Source organism: Coregonus lavaretus (assembly GCF_964263955.1).
Source record: "Coregonus lavaretus genome assembly, chromosome: 13".
Taxonomy (NCBI): Eukaryota; Metazoa; Chordata; class Actinopteri; order Salmoniformes; family Salmonidae; genus Coregonus; species Coregonus lavaretus.
Genome location: NC_140000.1, coordinates 7,688,392 through 7,706,455, shown reverse-complemented (window position 1 = coordinate 7,706,455; position 18,064 = coordinate 7,688,392). Strand labels below are relative to the sequence as shown.

Here is an 18,064-nt window from a genome sequence, read left to right as displayed (position 1 = left end):
GCTATAAGGGGTGGTGGGGACCTTCCTTGTCTGATTGAGTGAATGTGAGAGAGTGAGAGAGAGCTACCCTTTAAAAACTCATTATTTATTTATTCGATGAAGTAATGTTATGGGAAACACTGTTCATTATGTTCTCTTGCTTAGTGAGCTTTTGCATTGTTAATGAATCACTTTCAGTGTTGATATCTCAATAGTGTGTGTGTCATCTTTAGAGGTAAGACAAGAACAAAGAAAATATTGAATATTGCCCTTGTTAATCATCATATATCTACAAATAAAATAGACTGAGTGTAATTTAAAACAAAGTTTTATTAAATCATAAATTCAACATCCAAAAAGTGCATAGGGGTTAATATCAAATAAAAAAGTGCAAATGTTAAAAGTCAAGAAAGTTAAATCTAAGGAGAAAAACTGATTCATTTTCCTAGTGCAGTAGTTTCTCATAACCTATGGCATATGGCTGAATGAGATACAGCTCTCCTCATAATAACCTATCCGGTTTCTGAGCTGGTCATGGGTGCACCTCAGCCACGCTCAAGGTCCTAAACGATATTATAACCGCAATCGATAATAGACAGTACTGTGCAGCCGTCTTCATCGACCTGGCCAAGGTTTTCGACTCTGTCAACAACCGCATTCTTATTGGCAGACTAAATAGCCTTGGTTTCTCAAATGACTGCCTCGCCTGGTTCACCAACTACTTCTCAGATAGAGTTTAATGTGTCGAATCGGAGGGCCTGTTGTCTGGACCTATGGCAGTCTCTATGGGGGTGCCACAGGGTTCAATTCTTGGGCCGACTCTGTTCTCTGTGTATATCAATGATGGACAATGATGTCCAGCAGGTATATCTCACTGGTCATCCCAAAAGCCAACACCTCCTTTGCCCGCCATTCCTTCCAGTTCTCTGCTGCCAATGACTGGAACGAACTGCAAAAATCTCTGAAGCTGGAGACTCTTATCTCCCTCACTAACTTTAAGCATCAGTTGTCAGAGCACCTTACCGATCACTGCACCTGTGCACAGCCCATCTGAAATTAGCCCACCCAACTACCTCATCCCCATATTGTTATTTATTTGGCTCATTTGCACCCCAGTATCTCTATTTGCACATCATCTCTTGCACATCTATCATTCCAGTGTTAGTACTAATTGTAATTATTTTGCACTATGGCCAATTTATTGCCTTACCTCCATAACTTGCTACATTTGCAGACACTGTATGTATATTTTCTGTTGTATTTTTGACTTTATGTTTTGTTTTACCCCATATGTAACTCTGTGTTGTTGTTTTTATCGCACTGCTTTGCTTTATCTTGGCCAGGTCGCAGTTGTAAATAAGAACTTATTCTCAACTGGCTTACCTGGTTAAATAAAAAAATAAAATAAAATAGCAAAAACCTATTCTAGTCACACCCTGGACACGATTTCATCATCATATTAGTATTTGCTGATGATCTCCTTAGCAAGTGCGATGTAAGCTGTCATGGCATCCTCCTTGGACATACCTATAAAATAAGAACGCAAATACAACATTAGAGCAACATCATCACACATACACTCTCTCTCACTCACTCACTCACTCACTCACTCACTCACTCACTCACACAAACACTCTCCCCCCCGTCTACATTATTTTATTTTCAATTAAACGTATTGGTGAATGGTGATTGCAGCCTTCAATGCCAAGAACAATCTCTAGATAAGGGTTATCATTACCCCTTACTGTAGCATTTTATTCACAAAATGTTCATCACTGGATTAGAATGTTCCAAAGACTGAAACAAGGGTGGAGGATAGAGGGCTAGTGTGGAGGGTATTCATTTTTTCCATTCTGAGAGAAGGCTAAATCTTTTTTTTTACCTTTCCTAGAATCCCAGGCCTCCCACTTGGCTTTTCCTTTCATGTCTAACATGCCTGGTTTGTCTGTGGAGAACAAGAGAAGACAGTATTTAGGACATCAGTGGGGACTGGTAAGTTCAAAGTTCAAAGAAAAAGACTAAGAGAACTTGAGAGGAACCAGGAAAGATTGAAGGTCAGGCTTTAAGTTCTATTGGCCTACCAGTACCAGTGTGGTATCTGATATGGCCATTTTGGAAAGCAGTTATCTGATATCCGGGAGATGAGCATCATATCCACCCAAAATTTGCTGAAATCATTGTTATTCTCTCCATATAATTTTAATGGTCCCTTAGCTTGTATATGTTCTGTACGGTTATGTATTTAAATTAGCATGTTTTAATTGGCACAAAGAAAATTCCGTACCAATGTTGATGTCTCCAAATATGGCCTGCTTATACAGACCATACACGTCCAGCAGCTCCTGGTCTGAAGGTCTGGACTTCACCTTCTTCACATCATCTGCTACTCGCTCAAACTCTGCCTGCACAGAGAGATGGAAGAACAGAGGGAAAGGGACAGGAGGGTGTAGGGGTAAATATGCACGGAGATAAAGGGTGAAAAAAATTGGGAAACAATACAGCATAGAAACTCCAGAATGTAACATAATCTACAGCACTACAGCCTATTACTGCCACTACTGAGCAGCCAAACATTGGGTCCTTATTCCATTCAGAGCTGTGAATGCCATTTTGTTTGCTTGAATAATCTACTTTACACAGATCTCAATCTGGGACAATGCACAAAAAACAGCAGGGCTGAATGGGACAATGGGCACATTCATCTAATCAGAAAGGAAACCCACTAACTAATTTCTGTTCCACATGCAGTTTTAATTAAACAAATATACTTTTTGAAGTATTTATTAAGCATTTGTGTTTTTATTCACCCAGGACCCAGATTACAGGCCCAATGCATAAACCTCTTATTATTTTGGTTGTACATTCATTCTATCTGACTACAGTGTAACCAACCAGAAGAAAGTTGACACTGTAAGATCATCTGGTTGGTTTCAACTTTCTTCTGGTTGGTTTTAACTTTCAATTTTCTTCTGGTTGGTTCTGGGCCAATTTACACTGTAGTCAGATCAAATGAATGTACAACCAAAATAAAAATAAAGGGTGTACAGTGCATTCAGAAAATATTCAGACCCCTTCACTTTTTCCACATTTTGTTAAGTTACAGCCTTATTCTAAAATTGATTAAATAAATGTTTTCCTCATCAATCTACACACAATACCCCATAATGACAAAGTGAAAACAAGTTTGTAGAAATTTTAGCAAATGTATAAAAAAATAAAAAATATGACATTTTCATAACTATTCAGACCCTTTACTCAGTACTTTGTTGAAGCACCTTTGGCAGCGATTACAGCCTCAAGTCTTCTTGGGTATGATGCTACAAGCTTGACGCACCTGTATATGCATTGGACCTGTGACTCTAGGTTTTTAATACAATCAATTGGTTAGATTTATTGCCCCCGTTACTGAAATGGTTGTTCCTGTTCAAATGGTTTAGGTAGGCTTTTTTTAATCAAGTTTCCTAACCCTGACAGTCATTCTGAATGTAGGTTGCGAGTGAATAAAAATTCCTACTGTTGGATATCCTAACTTTTACTGGATTACAATAAGAACTACACATCACTTTGCAAGCCACAATAATATGACTTGCAGGCCTGATGTGGCCTGTAAACCAGGAGTTTCCTAACACCACTGTGTTAGGGTAAAACTAGGCCATCAAAGTAAGGCCTTATGATATATGTAATGTATTGTCAAGTAAAATTGTAATGAAACATTCACCTAGGTACTTATTTGGTGAAAGCCACAGGCCTTTTTAAAAGGAAATAATTCAACAAACATGTCTCTGTCACTAACAAATAGAGTCAAGGGTGGTAACTCTCTACAATTCACTCGAAAATAAAAGGCACCATGGGAAATATGCTAATTATTACTTAATATAATAAGTAGTACATGCAATGTTTAATTCTAATAGGCTACAGTCGCCTAGCTATTATTGGTCTTGGAAGCATGACTGCGCTGCATACTTAGTCTGCACCCGCATTTTGATGACGGCAGCTGGTATCCAATACACCTCAGCATCCTTGCGCACAATTCCGAGATGGCTAGCCAATCAAGCTCTAAATTTCTTACGCATTTAAAACAATACACAGGCATGACTCAGTAAATAGAGAACATAACGGTAAACGTAGTCTGTATGTACAAGCCTACCTACCACCAGCTACCACATCATTCAACCACATCTCTTATAAAAACGTAGGCCTAAACCCGTTATCTAGATCGACGCATCACTTAGATAGAAGATGTGTACGCCAAGGGTACAGGGAAAACATAGCCTACCTGTAGAGACATCTCGCCAAGTTCAACTCCGTAGGCTACTGTTGGTAGTATTAAAGACCAAAGTGTCCTCTCGGCTGTGTGAATAGCTCTGACTGCAGTCTGCAGCTGTAACAGACTGGGAGCTTACAGTAAATATCGGTCAAGTCCTCCGGAGTCGGGACCGCAGTGGGGTGGATAGAAACAGCTGATTGGCTGACCTAACATACTGAGACTCGGCGCGTAAAGGACGTTAAAACAAAATAGGACTTAAAGGACACTCGCATCAATGCAAGCCAATATTCGATTTTTCGCGTTTCATGTCCAAATCATACTGCATTAAATTGATTGTGTAGCTCAATGATATATAGGGCCTATTCACTTGCATTGAATTTGTGGCATGTTTAGTATTTGGAGAGTGTTAGGTAAACATTATTGTGTGTGTAATTTGGGTGTAGAAACAGTGATTGATGGAAGATGAGCGATGGTAGGCTACCATCCTACTGGAGCTCAGCAGTCTGTGGTTCTAATTCAGCAGTCTGTGGTTCCTATGATTCAGAGATTTGTGCATCTGAGGGTCTGATTCAGGTGACTAAAGGCTTGGTAGCATCCAGTGGGTCATATGGTTTGTAGCTAGTGTTATTAAGTGGCTTTGGTTTTTCTTAGTAAATTGTAAATATAATATTAGAAGATTGTCTGGTGGCCTTTTGCACGCGCTCAAAAAGATGAGCTCAATGCGCGTTAAGGGGCGTGGCTCTGTTGAAACGTCATCAGCCACGGTCATACAATATGGCTGCGCCCATGGACACAGCATTAGTACTGGTGTGCACTGACCTACAACTGCTTAAAAAAATATAATTGAGGTAAAAAAGTGACGGCTGTGGGTATATAAATAACTATGCCAGTTTGTCAGCTTGATATGTTTAATTTAGGTTTGTTTGCCAACTTGTTAAAAACTACTCGCTATATCTCTGTACATCCTGGGAAATGGGTCTGTCGCTGAGTAACTAGTTAGCTAACTAGCTAGCTAAGTGGGCAAGTGATGTGTAGTAGTGATTGAGGGGGAAACATTGTTACAGGGCAAACTTACTACCTTTACTTACAGGTTGGAGGACCACAGTACAGAGCCTTTATTTTACTTTGATCAGACAGTGTAATCTGATTCTAGATCTGCACCTAACCCCAACACTTTCTCATCTACCCTCATAGCCAAAGGCTGTCGTGTTAGTTTTTATGGCACAGGTTGTACTGCGTTTACAGGGTTTAAGCCCCGCCCCAGCGTCATCCCTCAATCACTACTGCGCATTAACATTCAAGGAGTCAACCCCACAGAACTAGAACAATAGAATAGATTATATTTCTATGCTACCCTGCAGGTACATTTGATAACATGAGGGTTGAGTCAGCAGCTCATGTGAATTCCTCCTGTCTTCACTCCAGATAAAGATGGCCACTCCAGGCAGAGTGTCGAAAAAGGAGCGGAAGAAGCAGATCCCAGCTAAGACGTCCCTGAACTCCCCCTACAGCCTGCAATGGAGTCCGCTGCAGAGAGATGACGTACACTTCATCCTGGACACTCTGAAGAGCAAACTGTCAGCAACTGGCCTGGAAAAGAAAGAGGTGAAAGGGTTTCGACAGTGGGGGAAAAAGAGAAATAAGAAACTGCCTACAGGACATGACTCTGTAGCCGAGCCCCCACAGATACCCCTCGACACTGTAACACCGGAATGTCCTGTTAAACCCACAGAGCAAGGCTGGACTGATGTAGCCGCTAGGAGGCAGCTGGCCATCGGCATCAATGAGGTCACCAAGGCTCTGGAGAGGAACCAGCTCCGGCTGGTGCTCGTGTGCAAGTCGGTCAAACCGCCTCACATGACGAGCCACCTGATAGCGCTGTGCCGGACGCGAGGCGTGGCGGCATGCCAGGTGCCATGTCTCAGTGAGAGTGTGGCGGGACTGCTGGGGCTGAAGTGCGTCCTGGCACTGGGATTCAGACAAGGGGAAGGGAACGAGGATGGAACATTCTCCGACACTGTGGAAGCCATCCTACCTAGAGTGCCTGCTCTGCAGGTTGCCTGGATACAAAGCCCTCCCAGTGACACAGGTGCAACAGTTGAGGGGCAGGTAGAAGGGGAAACAGCTGAAGAGGGGCAAATGGTGGTGGAAAAGGGAGAGGAGACAAGGGGCCAAAAACGGAAAATTGAAGACATTTCTCCAGACATGACAGAATCTCCATCCTGCGTACTTCAGCCTCTTAAAGTGAAAAAGATCATTCCCAATCCTGCTAAAATACGTAAACCGAAAACTAAGAAAAAGTAGAAGCAATTTGGACTGAATCAAATGTTTTGGTTTCTCTCATTTTATGTACAAAAGATTACATGAAATGGTAGTGTAGGCAGCCCTGGATGCTGATTGGAGGTAGAGGCCTCTGCTTCCTGTCTAGAAGAAACACTCCCAAAATCCCATGCAGGACTTAAATGATTAAATAAAGAAGACAGCACACTCAGATGTATATCTTTTCTTCTTGTCTGGATGAGTTTATTCGATCAAATGTCCATGCTGGTATAGCTTACGTGTGTATTTGAAACATATTCAGTATTTGGATGAGAGGTCCTGTCTAAACGGTGCTGGTTCTAATTCCTCAGTTATTTTACAGCCTGCCAAGGAGTTCAATAAAAAATATTGTTTTTCAGTTAGAGAAAGCTGTGTGTCATTTCAAAACTACACATTTTGATATTATATATATAAAAACAAACGTCTCTTAAATAAGGCAAGTACGTTGGGTGCTCTCACAATGGGTAGCGGCCAGTCCCAGCCATCCTAGGGCTTCTGTATTGTATCAAAAACTGTCTCATGTTCAAATTCATACAAGCTGAAGTATACATCTACGACAGATCCAACACTCAAGGCGCCCCTGGAACTAATAAACACATGGCTGAATCAGATTGGCGCTTTTGGGGATCCGTTCTATTTCGGACATCTTTATTTGGATGCCCAGTGTTTAGTGCCATTAACATAGGTGGTCTTCCCTTGCTCAGACGTTGTGTGCCACATCATCGGCTGTGCCGTCAGGCACCAGATTGCTATAACGTGGTTAGCTGATACGTAAAATACCTATCCAGGCGTTGTGAGATCTGGCATGCATCAGCAACGGCTGAGCAGAGGAACACAACCATTACCTTGGTTAGGGCACGGCCCCAGATGCAGACCACATTCACAGAGCCACACCTCAGAAACACTTAAAGCAAGTAACTCCCCACAAGGGCAGCAGTAAGAATGAGAAATATACAGTGTACAAAACATTAGGAACACATGCTCTTTCCATGACAAACTGACCAGGGGAAAGCTATGATCCCTTATTGATGTAACTTGTAAATCCACTTCAATCAGTGTAGGTGAGGAGACAAGTTAAATAAGGATTTTTAAGCCTTGAGATATGCCATTCAGAGGGTGAATGGGCAAGACGAAAGATAAGTGCCTTTGAATGGGGTATGGTAGTAGGTGCCAGGGGCACCCGGTTTGCGTGTGTCAAGAACTGCAACGCTGCTTAGGTTTTTCATGCTCAACAGTTTCCTGTGTGTATCAGGAATAGTCCCCCACCCAAAGGATTTCCAGCCAACTTGACAACTGTGGGAAGCATTGGAGTCAACATGGGCCAGCATTCCTGTGGAACGCTTTCGACACCTTGTAGAGTCCATGCCCCAATGAATTGAGGCTGTTCCGAGAGCAAAAGGGGGTGCAACCCAATATTAAGGAAGGTGTTCCTAATGTTTTGTACATTGTGTATTTTCCCCATGTAAACAAAAAAAAAAATTCCCCATGTACACAACTAACTCAGTTTCTCACTGACAGGGACACTTGTATATCTAACTGTAGTAACCATGATGACATCAGCAAACAGAACAACAGCTGCTTTATCTCTTCACAGGATTTGTGTCAAGGTTCCTTCATGTGCTGGATCTTATACAAGGAGCTGCCTGATACTCCAACCCAATACCTTTATTTATAGGTGAAGATGCCCGTTTGATTTGAAGGGGTTTTAACAAATACTGACAGACACGGGAGGAATGATTACAAAACACACAACATAAAAGCACAATCCTAAATATCAGAATTGTATGTGGAAAAAAATGGGGACCTTTTTAAAAGAATATATGCTGTTAGCTGCACAAACACAAAAAAAAAACAGTTTTAAAATGAGAAAATTCCCATCTGGCATTTTATGTTTCTCAGACTCACATATATTTGAAAAACCTAAACACACAAAACAAAGAGAAATAATCAATATAAAATGCACCTGGGGGTTTTTAAGGAGCCTTTTGCTCAGGTAAGAACTTAAGATTTGTGCTTCAAATACATTCTTCCTCAAAAATCCCTAGAATCCCCTCCTAACCGTTCATAGGAACACCAAAGTCAATAACATCTACGCTAGTTGTGAAGAAAATACTTTGGATCTTTCCTCTCCCACCCCCCATATCCCACACTACAGGAATAAATATGTTCTGGCATTAAATGTACAGGTTACTACATTTCTGCTCTCTCCAACAAACACAGTTACCAATGCACCTTTTTGAATAAAAAAAGAAAAACATTTTGGATGCAAATCTTCCTTCTCTTCATGTAATGTGTGTGTGTGTGTGTGTGTAGAGGTGTACTGTACTGTACGAGAGTCTGTCTCAGGCAGAGCATGATTTCACATTCAGGATGTTGATGGTTAAAAATAGTTATCACTTCCGGGTGAGCAGAGAGAATGTTCTGGAGATGCTCACCTCCCGATCACTTTGATTGATTGATTGTTGTCATTCTCTTCTCCTGTGTGTCCAGGTCGAGCGACGACCTTTGACCTCTAACTGAGTGTGTAGCAGTCACAGACAGACTAGTTATTGAAGAACAAGGCCAACCTGAAACAGAGCGACAGAGATAGAAACATAATTAGAATTATTGATTGATTATCCATTATGAAATCCTTTCACATGCTCACAGAACACCCAGGAATACACCCCACCTTCTTGACACACACACACGCCTCACCATGTCGGGGTCCATGGAGGGACATTTCCAGTTAAAGAGGTAATACTGCAGGTTGCCGTCTCCGATGCCAAATTTGAGCTTCTCCAGAAACACCTTGTTCTCCATCAGGTCCAGAGCATTAAACACATCAAAGCCTTTCTGTGTGACACACAAACACACACCATTTAGATGGACGTGATCGTAGTTCTGTTGAACCTTTGTAGTTATGTTGGAAAAAGTGTGTGTGTGTGTGTGTGTGTGCGCGCGCAGCACCAGTTTGGCCAGTATGAGTGTGTCATTCATCAGGTCCAGTAGTGGAACGTGTGTGTAAACACTGTAGAAGGAGTAAGCAGCCTTCAGACTTCTGTGCTGTGGATGGTGCATCACTGTGGAGGGCAGGGTGTAGAAACTAGTGAAGTCTGTCAACACACCACCGGCACCCTGAGGGGGGTAAACACAGATGTCAGTATCGATACTGAACAAAAATATAAATGCAACATGAGTTACAGTTCATATAAGGAAATCAGTCAATTTAAATAAATTCCTTAGGCCCTAATCTAAGGATTTCACATGACTGGGCAGGGGCGCAGCCATAGGCCCTCCCACTTGGAAGCCAGGCCCAGCCAATCAGAATGGGCTTTTACCCACTAAAGGGCTTCATTACAGACAGAAATACTCCTCAGTTTCATCAGCTGTCCGGGTGGCTGGTCTCAGATGATCCCGCAGGTGAAGAAGCCGGATGTGGAGGTCCTGGGCTGGCGTGGTTACACGTGGTCTGTGGTTGTGAGGCCGAATTCTCTAAAACAACGTTGGAGGCGGCTTATGCTAGAGAAAGTAACATTAAATTATCTGGCAACAGCTATGGTGGACATTCCTGCAGTCAGCGTGCCAATTGCACACTCCCTCAAAACTTGAGACATCTGTGGCATTGTGTTGTGTGACAAAACTGCACATTTTTGAGTGGCCTTTTATTGTCCCCAGCACAAGGTGCACATGTGTAATGACCATGCTGTTTAATCAGCTTCTTGATATGCTACACCTGTCAGGTGGATGGATTATCTTGGCAATGGAGAAATGCTCTCTAACAGGGATGTAAGCAAATGTGCGCCCAAAATATGAGAGAAATAAGCTTTTTGTGCTTATGGAACATTTCTGGGATCTTTTATTTCAGCTCATGAAAAATGGGACCAACACTTTACATGTTGCGTTTATATTTTTGTTCAGTATATCCACCTAATTATCTAATTGAACAGACAAAAAGACAGACCCCTACCTCCACTACGAATGTGTCTATAATGTTGTCCTGAGGGAGGAACCAGTGTGCCACCTCCTCCTCGCCCATAGAGGGCGCCAGCTGGAAACGTCTCATGTGCTTCTGCAGCAGCTCCGTCACCTGACGCACGTCACGCCTCTCCATCGCCCGCAAGCCCGGGGTCTTAGTGCTCTACAGAGCCAGAGAGAAAGGGGAGTTATATACATACACCCAGCATCACACGTCTCACACAGGCCTGTAACCATAAACCAAAGTTCATTAGCACCCTCGGTTGGGGGAAAAGTGTCTTGCTCAGTGTAGGAGAAATGTGATAAATGGTGGAAGTGTAACATTGTGTGTGTTCTTACGTCCGGTAGTCTATACAGTTTCATGGTTCTCTGCAGCGTCATGTTTCTGCTCAGGTGAGAGAATTTCACCTCCACCAGCTTCCTGGGGTTCAGAGAACGATGCCAGTACCTGTCCACAAAACACAATACTCCAGTTACAGTCAACTTAATACAGTGAGGCAACTTATGTTATGCATTCTCATTCTGTTAAGACAAATTCTTGAATTGTATTTGTGTACGTACCTGCAGGTAGACACAGGTTTGGGTAGTACCACTCCTGCCGTGTAGACAGCCTGGAATATACCCTCCAAGTTAACCCTTCGTGTGATCTCCCTGATCAGAACTGGAGCCACACGCTTCGAACGCAATTTCTTATGGACACACAAGAAGTTTATCTCAACCATCTTCTTTAAGCTAGAGAGAGAGAGAGGGAGACAGAGAGAGAGACAGAGAAAAAGTGTGCATCAAGTTCAGCACTGACATGTACCTGTCCACGATTATATTGATGTGTGTCCGCTGTGTGGTTAGGGTCTGTGTGTGTGTGTGTGTGTGTGACTCACGTGTCGTATATGTGGATATCAGCAGGAATGGCACTGATGAAACCAACCAGTTTCTTATTGGAGGAAACCCTCACCCCACAATGCCACTGGGGCAACCAGCCTGGAGGACGCAACGCCCTGAGGGAGAAGGAGAAAGAGAGAGAGGTGTAGAGAGGGGTAGAGAGAGAGAGAGAAAAATAAGGAAGTAGAGTAGTTTAGACAGAGGCCAAACACAGACAGTTGAACATAATCTAAGTAGAGTATGGATTCACTTCTTACCATTTGAGAAAGTTGGGTGAGTAATCAAATCTAAACATGTTGTCATCATCCTCCACATAGTTCTCATTCAACAAGGTGTACAACTCTTTCAGCTGAGAGAGAAACAGAGAGAGAACGAGAGTCTTAGTAAAGTTTTCCGACAGCAAGACCTAGATGTCTGGTGGCACTGAATATAAACTTTTTAAACACAAAGAAACATACACACACTCACCACGTCAGCGTTGCTGAGGTCCAGAGTGTCCCACATAAAGCCCTGTGGTAGAGAGTAGGGCTCCTGTCTGATGTTGTCCTTGTCAGCCTCGATGGGCCCATGGCTCGTTACAACCTCATCTGCCAAAACACAACCAGACAATCACAACCAGCCACACAATCACAAAATACAGGAAATACAGCCATTGTGTTTTCTTACTATAATAATCTGCTTCACTTTCTCTGATTGTGGGAGTACTGTATCTGTACAATATTTACAGTGCCTCTAGAAAGTCTACACCCCCTAGAACTGTTTTCACATTTTGTTGCATTACAAAGTGGTATTGAAATAGATCTAATTGGATTTTTTTGTCATTGATCTATACAAAACCCTCCACAAAATACTCCAAATTCTACACATTTTTACAAATGAATAAACATTTCATACTTAAATAGTCGTTGCATAACTATTCAGCCCCTTTGTTTAGGCAAGCGTAAATTAGTTCAGAAGTAAAATTTGGCTTAACAAATCACATACGTTATATGGACTCACTCGGTGTGAAATAATAGGGGTTGACATGATTTTTGAATGACTACCCCTTCCTCTGTCCCCCTTACATAAAACATCTGTAAGGTCTCTCAGTGAAGTATTGAATTTCAAGCACAGATTCAACTACAAAGACCAGCAAACTTTTCGAAAGCCTCATAAAGAAGGGCAGTGATAGGTAGATGGGTAAAAATAACAAATCAGACATTGAATATATCTTTATGCATGGTCAAGTTAATAATTATGCTGTGAATTATGTATTAAACCACCCAGACACATCAAAGATGCAGTAGTCCTTCTGAACTGAGCTGCAGGACAGGAAGGAAACTGCTTAGGGATGTCACCATGATGCCATTGGTGATTTTAAAACAGCTATAGAGTTCGATGGCTGTGATGTGAGAAAACTGAGGATGGATCAACAATATTGGTGTGACTCCACAATAATGACCTAAATGACAGAGTGAAAAGAAGAATACATATATTCCAAAACATGCATATGTATGGAACAAGGCACTAAAGTAATACTGCAAAAAAATATGGCAAAGCAATACACTTTTTGGCCTAAATGCAAAGTCTAATGTTTGGGGCAAATCCATCACTGAGTAACTGCCTCCTTATTTTTAAGCATGGTGGTGGCTGCATCATGGTATGGGTATGCTTGACACCGGCAAAGACTGGGGAGTTTTTCAGGATGTAAAGAAACGAGATGGAGCTAAGCTCAGGCAAAATCCTAGAGGAGAACCTGCTTCAATCTGCTTTACACCAGACACAGTGAATGTTCCTGAGCGGCCAAGATAGATTTTCAAACAGATTCAAGTCAAAACTATGTCAAGACTTGAAAATTGCTGTCTAGCCATGATCCCCAACACCTTGACAGAGCTTGAAGAATTTTGAAAAGAATAATTTGCAAATATTGCACAATACTTGCAAATCTTATGAGACTTACCCAAGTAGACTCACAGCTGTAATCGCTGCCAAAGGTGTTCCTAACATGTATTGACTCAGGGGACTGAATACTTATCTAATCAAAGTATATTTTGATTTTTGCAGCCCGCCTGGTGTTCAACCTTCCCAAGTTATCCCATGTCACCCTGCTCCTCTGCAAACTCCACCGGCTTCCAGTTGAAGTTTGCATCCACTACAAGACCATGGTACTTGCCTACGGAGCAGCAAGAGGAACTGCCTCTCCTTACCTTCAGGATATGCTCATATCCTACACCCCAACCCGAGCACTCCGTTCTGCCACCTCTGGTCTCATGGCCCTTCCACCCCTACGGGAGAGCAGCTTCCGCTCAGCCCAGTCCAAGCTCTTCTCTGTCCTGGCAGCCCAATGTTGGAACCCGCTCCCGAAAACACCTGAAACCCTACCTCTTCAAAGAGTATCTTAAATAATCCCACAGCACCCCCCACCAAAATAAAAAATTAATGCCTCAAAAGCTCTTTGAGGAAAAATGTACTTACTATGTCTGTGATATGTGGTGGTCCCACCTAACTACCTTAAGATGAATGCACTAACTGTAAGTCACTCTGGATAAAAGCATCTGTTAAATGACAAAGATTTTTTATTAATATACAGTACCAGTCAAAAGTTTGGACACGCCTACTCATTCAAGGGTTTATCTTTATTTTTACTATTTTCTACGTTGTAGAATAATAGTGAAGACATAAAAACTATGAAATAACACATATTGAATCATGTAGTAACCAAAATAGTGTAAAACAAATCAAAATATATTTGAGATTTTTCAAAGTAGCCACCCTTTGCCTTGATGACAGCTTTGCACACTCTTGGCATTCTCTCAACCAGCTTCATGAGGAATGCTTTTCCAACAGTCTTGAAGGAGTTCCCACATATGCTGAGCACTTGTTGGCTGCTTTTCCTTCACTCTGCGGTCCAACTCATTCCAAACCATCTCAATTGGGTTGAGGTTGGGTGATTGTGGAGGCCAGGTCATCTGATGCAGCACTCCATCACTCTCCTTGGTCAAATAGCCCTTACACAGCCTGGAGGTGTGTTTTGGGTCATTGTCCTGTTGAAAAACAAATGATAGTCCCACTAAGCGCAAACCAGATGGGATGGCGTATCGCTTCAGAATGCTGTGGTAGCCATGCTGGTTAAGTGTGCCTTGAATTCTAAATCAATCACTGACAGTGTCACCAGCAAAGCACCCCCACACCATCACACCTCCATACTTCACGGTGGGAACCACACTTGCGGAGATCATCCGTTCACCTACTCTGTGTGTCACAAAGACACAGCGGTTGGAACCAAAAATCTCAAATTTGGACTCATCAGACCAAAGGACAGATTTCCACCGGTCTAATGTCCATTGCTCGTGTTTCTTGGCCCAAGCAAGTCTCTTCTTATTATTGGTGTCCTTTAGTAATGGTTTCTTTGCAGCAACTTGACCATGAAGGCCTGATTCACACAGTCTCCTCTGAACAGTTGATGTTGAGATGTGTCTGTTACTTGAACTCTGTGAAGCATTTATTTGGGTTGCAATTTCTGAGGCTGGTAACTAATGAACTTATCCTCTGCAGCAGAGGTAACTCTGGGTCTTCCTTTCCTGTGGTGGTCCTCATGAGAGCCAGTTTCATCATAGCGCTTGATGGTTTTTGCGACTGTACTTGAAGAAACTTTCAAAGTTCTTGAAATGTTCAGGATTGACTGACCTTCATGTCTTAAAGTAATGATGGACTGTCGTTTCTCTTTGCTTATTCGAGCTGTTCTTGCCATAATATGGACATGGTCTTTTACCAAATAGGGCTATCTTCTGTATACCACTCCTACCTTGTCACAACACAACTGATTGGCTCAAATGCATTAAGGAGGAAAGAAATTCCACAAATGTACTTTTAACATGGCACACCTGTTCATTTAAATGCATTCCAGGTGACTACCTCATGAAGCTGGTTGAGAGAATGCCAAGAGTGTGCAAAGCTGTCATCAAGGCAAAGGGTGGCTACTTTGAAGAATCTAAAATATATTTTGATTTGTTTAACACTTTTTTGGTTACTACATGATTCCATATGTGTTATTTCATAGTTTTGATGTCTTCACTATTATTCTACAATGTAGAAAATAAAGAAAAATGGGGGCGGCAGGTAGCTTAGTGGTTAAGAGTGTTGTACCAGTAATCGAAAGGTCGCTGGTTCTAATCTCCGAGCCGACTAGGTGAAAAATATGTTGATGTGCCCTTGAGCACATAACCCTAATTGCTCCTGTAAGTCGCTCTGGATAAGAGCGTCTGCTAAATGACTAAGAAAAAAACAAACATGGAATGAGTAGGTGTGTCCATACTTTTGACTCGTACTGTATATAAAAAAAACATTCTTCCACTAAGTATTTTGTGTAGATCATTGTCAAAAAGTGACAATTAAATTCCAATTTGTAACAAAATGTGAAGACATCCAAGGGAGGTGTAGACTTTCTATAGGCACTGTATGTGTCCGTCAGTTTGTCTACATCCAGCACCTCCTCCACTGCCTCTACCGACATCCGCTGCCAGCACCCCTCCACCAGAGGTACAGGTGGCTCCGGCTAAGGAACCTAATGCAAGCCCTCAGCATGTCTCTAGCCCAGGCCAAGGAGAGAGCTCACCATAAACGCTCATCCAAGAAGGCCCCTGCCATGGACTGGAGCAAGAGGAACGAACTCTTCAGTAACCTATAAATCACATGTTTCCTTCCGTCTTTCTCTGGCCCTCACTCCCTCTTTAGCTCTCCCGCAAGCAGACACACACAGTGTTAATATTTTGTGATTTCATGATTTTCATGTGCTAAGTGAAGGGTTTTCCATTTTTATTTAAAAACTAATTGAAACGCCACTCCTGAATAAGAAACAATGTAATTAACAATTTAAAGATGGAAAAACAATGTACAGTTTACATCTAGTAGAGTAGAATGATGAAGAAATAAAAGATGATGGGATATATGGAAAATAAGATTTAACATATTGCTAGTGAGTAATCGATCTAGTGATATGGTGTGTGTGTTATGCACTAACTGTAACTCTGGATAAGAGCGTCTGCTAAATGACTAAAAACGTAAATGTATGTGTAGCTTAATAAAAGTGTGTGATCGAGTGTTTATGTCTCACTCACTGTGTGTGTGTGTCCCTACTCACTGAGTTTAGGTACAGGCTGTGTGTCCCAGAACTGGTACTTGTGTTTGGTGGCCTCGTCGATGCTCTTAGCTGGTCCCTGGCAGGACAGCAACTCCATGGCCCTCTGGATGTCCTGCAGCTTCTGCATGGGCAGCCCTGGGTTCTACACACAGGTGAGGAGGTTAGAACACACACACACACACACACACTCAGAGAGAGAGAGGCCAAATCCCAAATGGACCCCTTACGACCTATGCACTTGTGGAGATCTGAGAGGATTTGATTGGTATATGCAATATGGTGTAACTTCCACCTAGCCTATCTCAGGGCAAGGTGGCGCTATTAACCTATTGCTTACACCTGTCAAATCCAGTCAGATCTCCACAAGTGCATAGGGCTTGATTTGGAATTGGGCCAGGGGGAGAGAGAGAGGGGTTAGGCACCTTTATCTCCTGTGAGTCTGAGGCAGAGTCTGATTTGGCCCCTCCTGAGCTCGGCTTCTCTTTCTTTCTCTTCTGTTTCTTCTTCTTCTTCTTAGCCCCCAAGTCTCCCCCCGGACTTCTACACACACAGACAGATTTGATAGCTAGCTGGCTACATCTCTGCTCTGGAGTAAAGGTTAGCTGGCAGTAGTAGTAGTAGTAGTGTCATGCAAGTGGAAGCTGTCATGCTGAATAATTAAAGTCAGGCTAAAATGGGGGCCAAATTATGCATACACCACGTGAGTTGCAGGACATTTATAAATCTACGATTACCGCTGTTGGCTATAGTGGGTGTAAGCGGAACGGGGAAGCCATCGCTCTGCCTAACAACAACGTGTGGCTTACATACGGTTTTAGGTCTAGCCTGCTTGTAACGTCAGAGAAGGACAGCCAAGGATATGCGCTGCCATTAGCTAGGTAGCAAATGCGCCAGTAGTATAAAACAAAATAAGCCTTTTAGTTAGATAAATATATGCATTTAGCTTATGCCCTTCCATTGACATAATTGCTTTAAATATAAACAAATCAATCCTAAAGGCTAAACACATGCTGAACAGGCAATTTAGCTAGCTGGCCAGTTAGCTAGCAATTACTACATAACGCCTAGCACGCTGAGTCTCATTCATCAAATGAAAAGCTAGCTTTAATTTATATGGCTACACTGCCATGACATCCACTAGCCAGCAGGACTCAGACGACAGAGGTCCATCATCACATAAAAACATTATGTGATAGGATTAGCGGACAGGACATCTATGGGCATTGGTCGTAAATAAACTAAACGTTAGACGTGTGCGCGAGCTCTTTATCCAAAGAATCTCATCCACCCCCTACACAGCACCGGGCCATCAGAGCGTGGAAGCGTGCTGCCCCGGACTGCTGCGTTTTGTGTCTGGTTGGAGAAGCCGAGCCTCACCCTTGCATATGTTCATTCTCCTCCTCGTTATCGCCATCTATTCCGCAGGTGTCCTGGTCGTCCAGCTCCAGGCTCTGCTGGCTGGCTGCGGACTCGCTATCCTCCGCCATCATGGATGAAAACCTATATATTTATATAAAAAAATATGCTGAATGATACAGGCGACA

At 42.5% G+C, this 18,064-nt stretch overlaps 3 protein-coding genes across 3 annotated transcripts; 1 reads left to right on the top strand and 2 right to left on the bottom strand.

Annotated features, from left to right (window-relative positions):
• Positions 1-290: 290 nt before the first annotated feature.
• acbd7 (acyl-CoA binding domain containing 7) lies at positions 291-4,404 on the bottom strand. Its single transcript, XM_084174899.1, has 4 exons — positions 4,256-4,404; positions 2,264-2,381; positions 1,862-1,924; positions 291-1,506 (listed from the first exon to the last, which is right to left on the bottom strand). Exons 1-4 carry the CDS (start codon positions 4,265-4,267, stop codon positions 1,439-1,441), a joined length of 261 nt encoding a protein of 86 aa, XP_084031025.1. The 5' UTR covers positions 4,268-4,404; the 3' UTR covers positions 291-1,438.
• A 609-nt stretch (positions 4,405-5,013) lies between these two features.
• LOC311139835 (ribonuclease P protein subunit p38-like) lies at positions 5,014-6,920 on the top strand. Its single transcript, XM_084174810.1, has 2 exons — positions 5,014-5,094; positions 5,672-6,920. Exon 2 carries the CDS (start codon positions 5,678-5,680, stop codon positions 6,548-6,550), a length of 873 nt encoding a protein of 290 aa, XP_084030936.1. The 5' UTR covers positions 5,014-5,094; positions 5,672-5,677; the 3' UTR covers positions 6,551-6,920.
• Positions 6,921-9,111: 2,191 nt separating this feature from the next.
• LOC311139330 (glycylpeptide N-tetradecanoyltransferase 2-like) lies at positions 9,112-18,007 on the bottom strand (the record flags this gene model as incomplete). The annotated part of the gene is made up of 12 exons (XM_084174206.1): positions 9,112-9,132; positions 9,263-9,400; positions 9,515-9,682; positions 10,515-10,685; positions 10,862-10,970; positions 11,084-11,254; positions 11,401-11,517; positions 11,659-11,750; positions 11,870-11,988; positions 16,521-16,662; positions 16,943-17,060; positions 17,898-18,007. 12 exons carry the CDS (start codon positions 18,005-18,007, stop codon positions 9,112-9,114), a joined length of 1,476 nt encoding a protein of 491 aa, XP_084030332.1.
• Between the last annotated feature and the right edge of the window lie 57 nt (positions 18,008-18,064).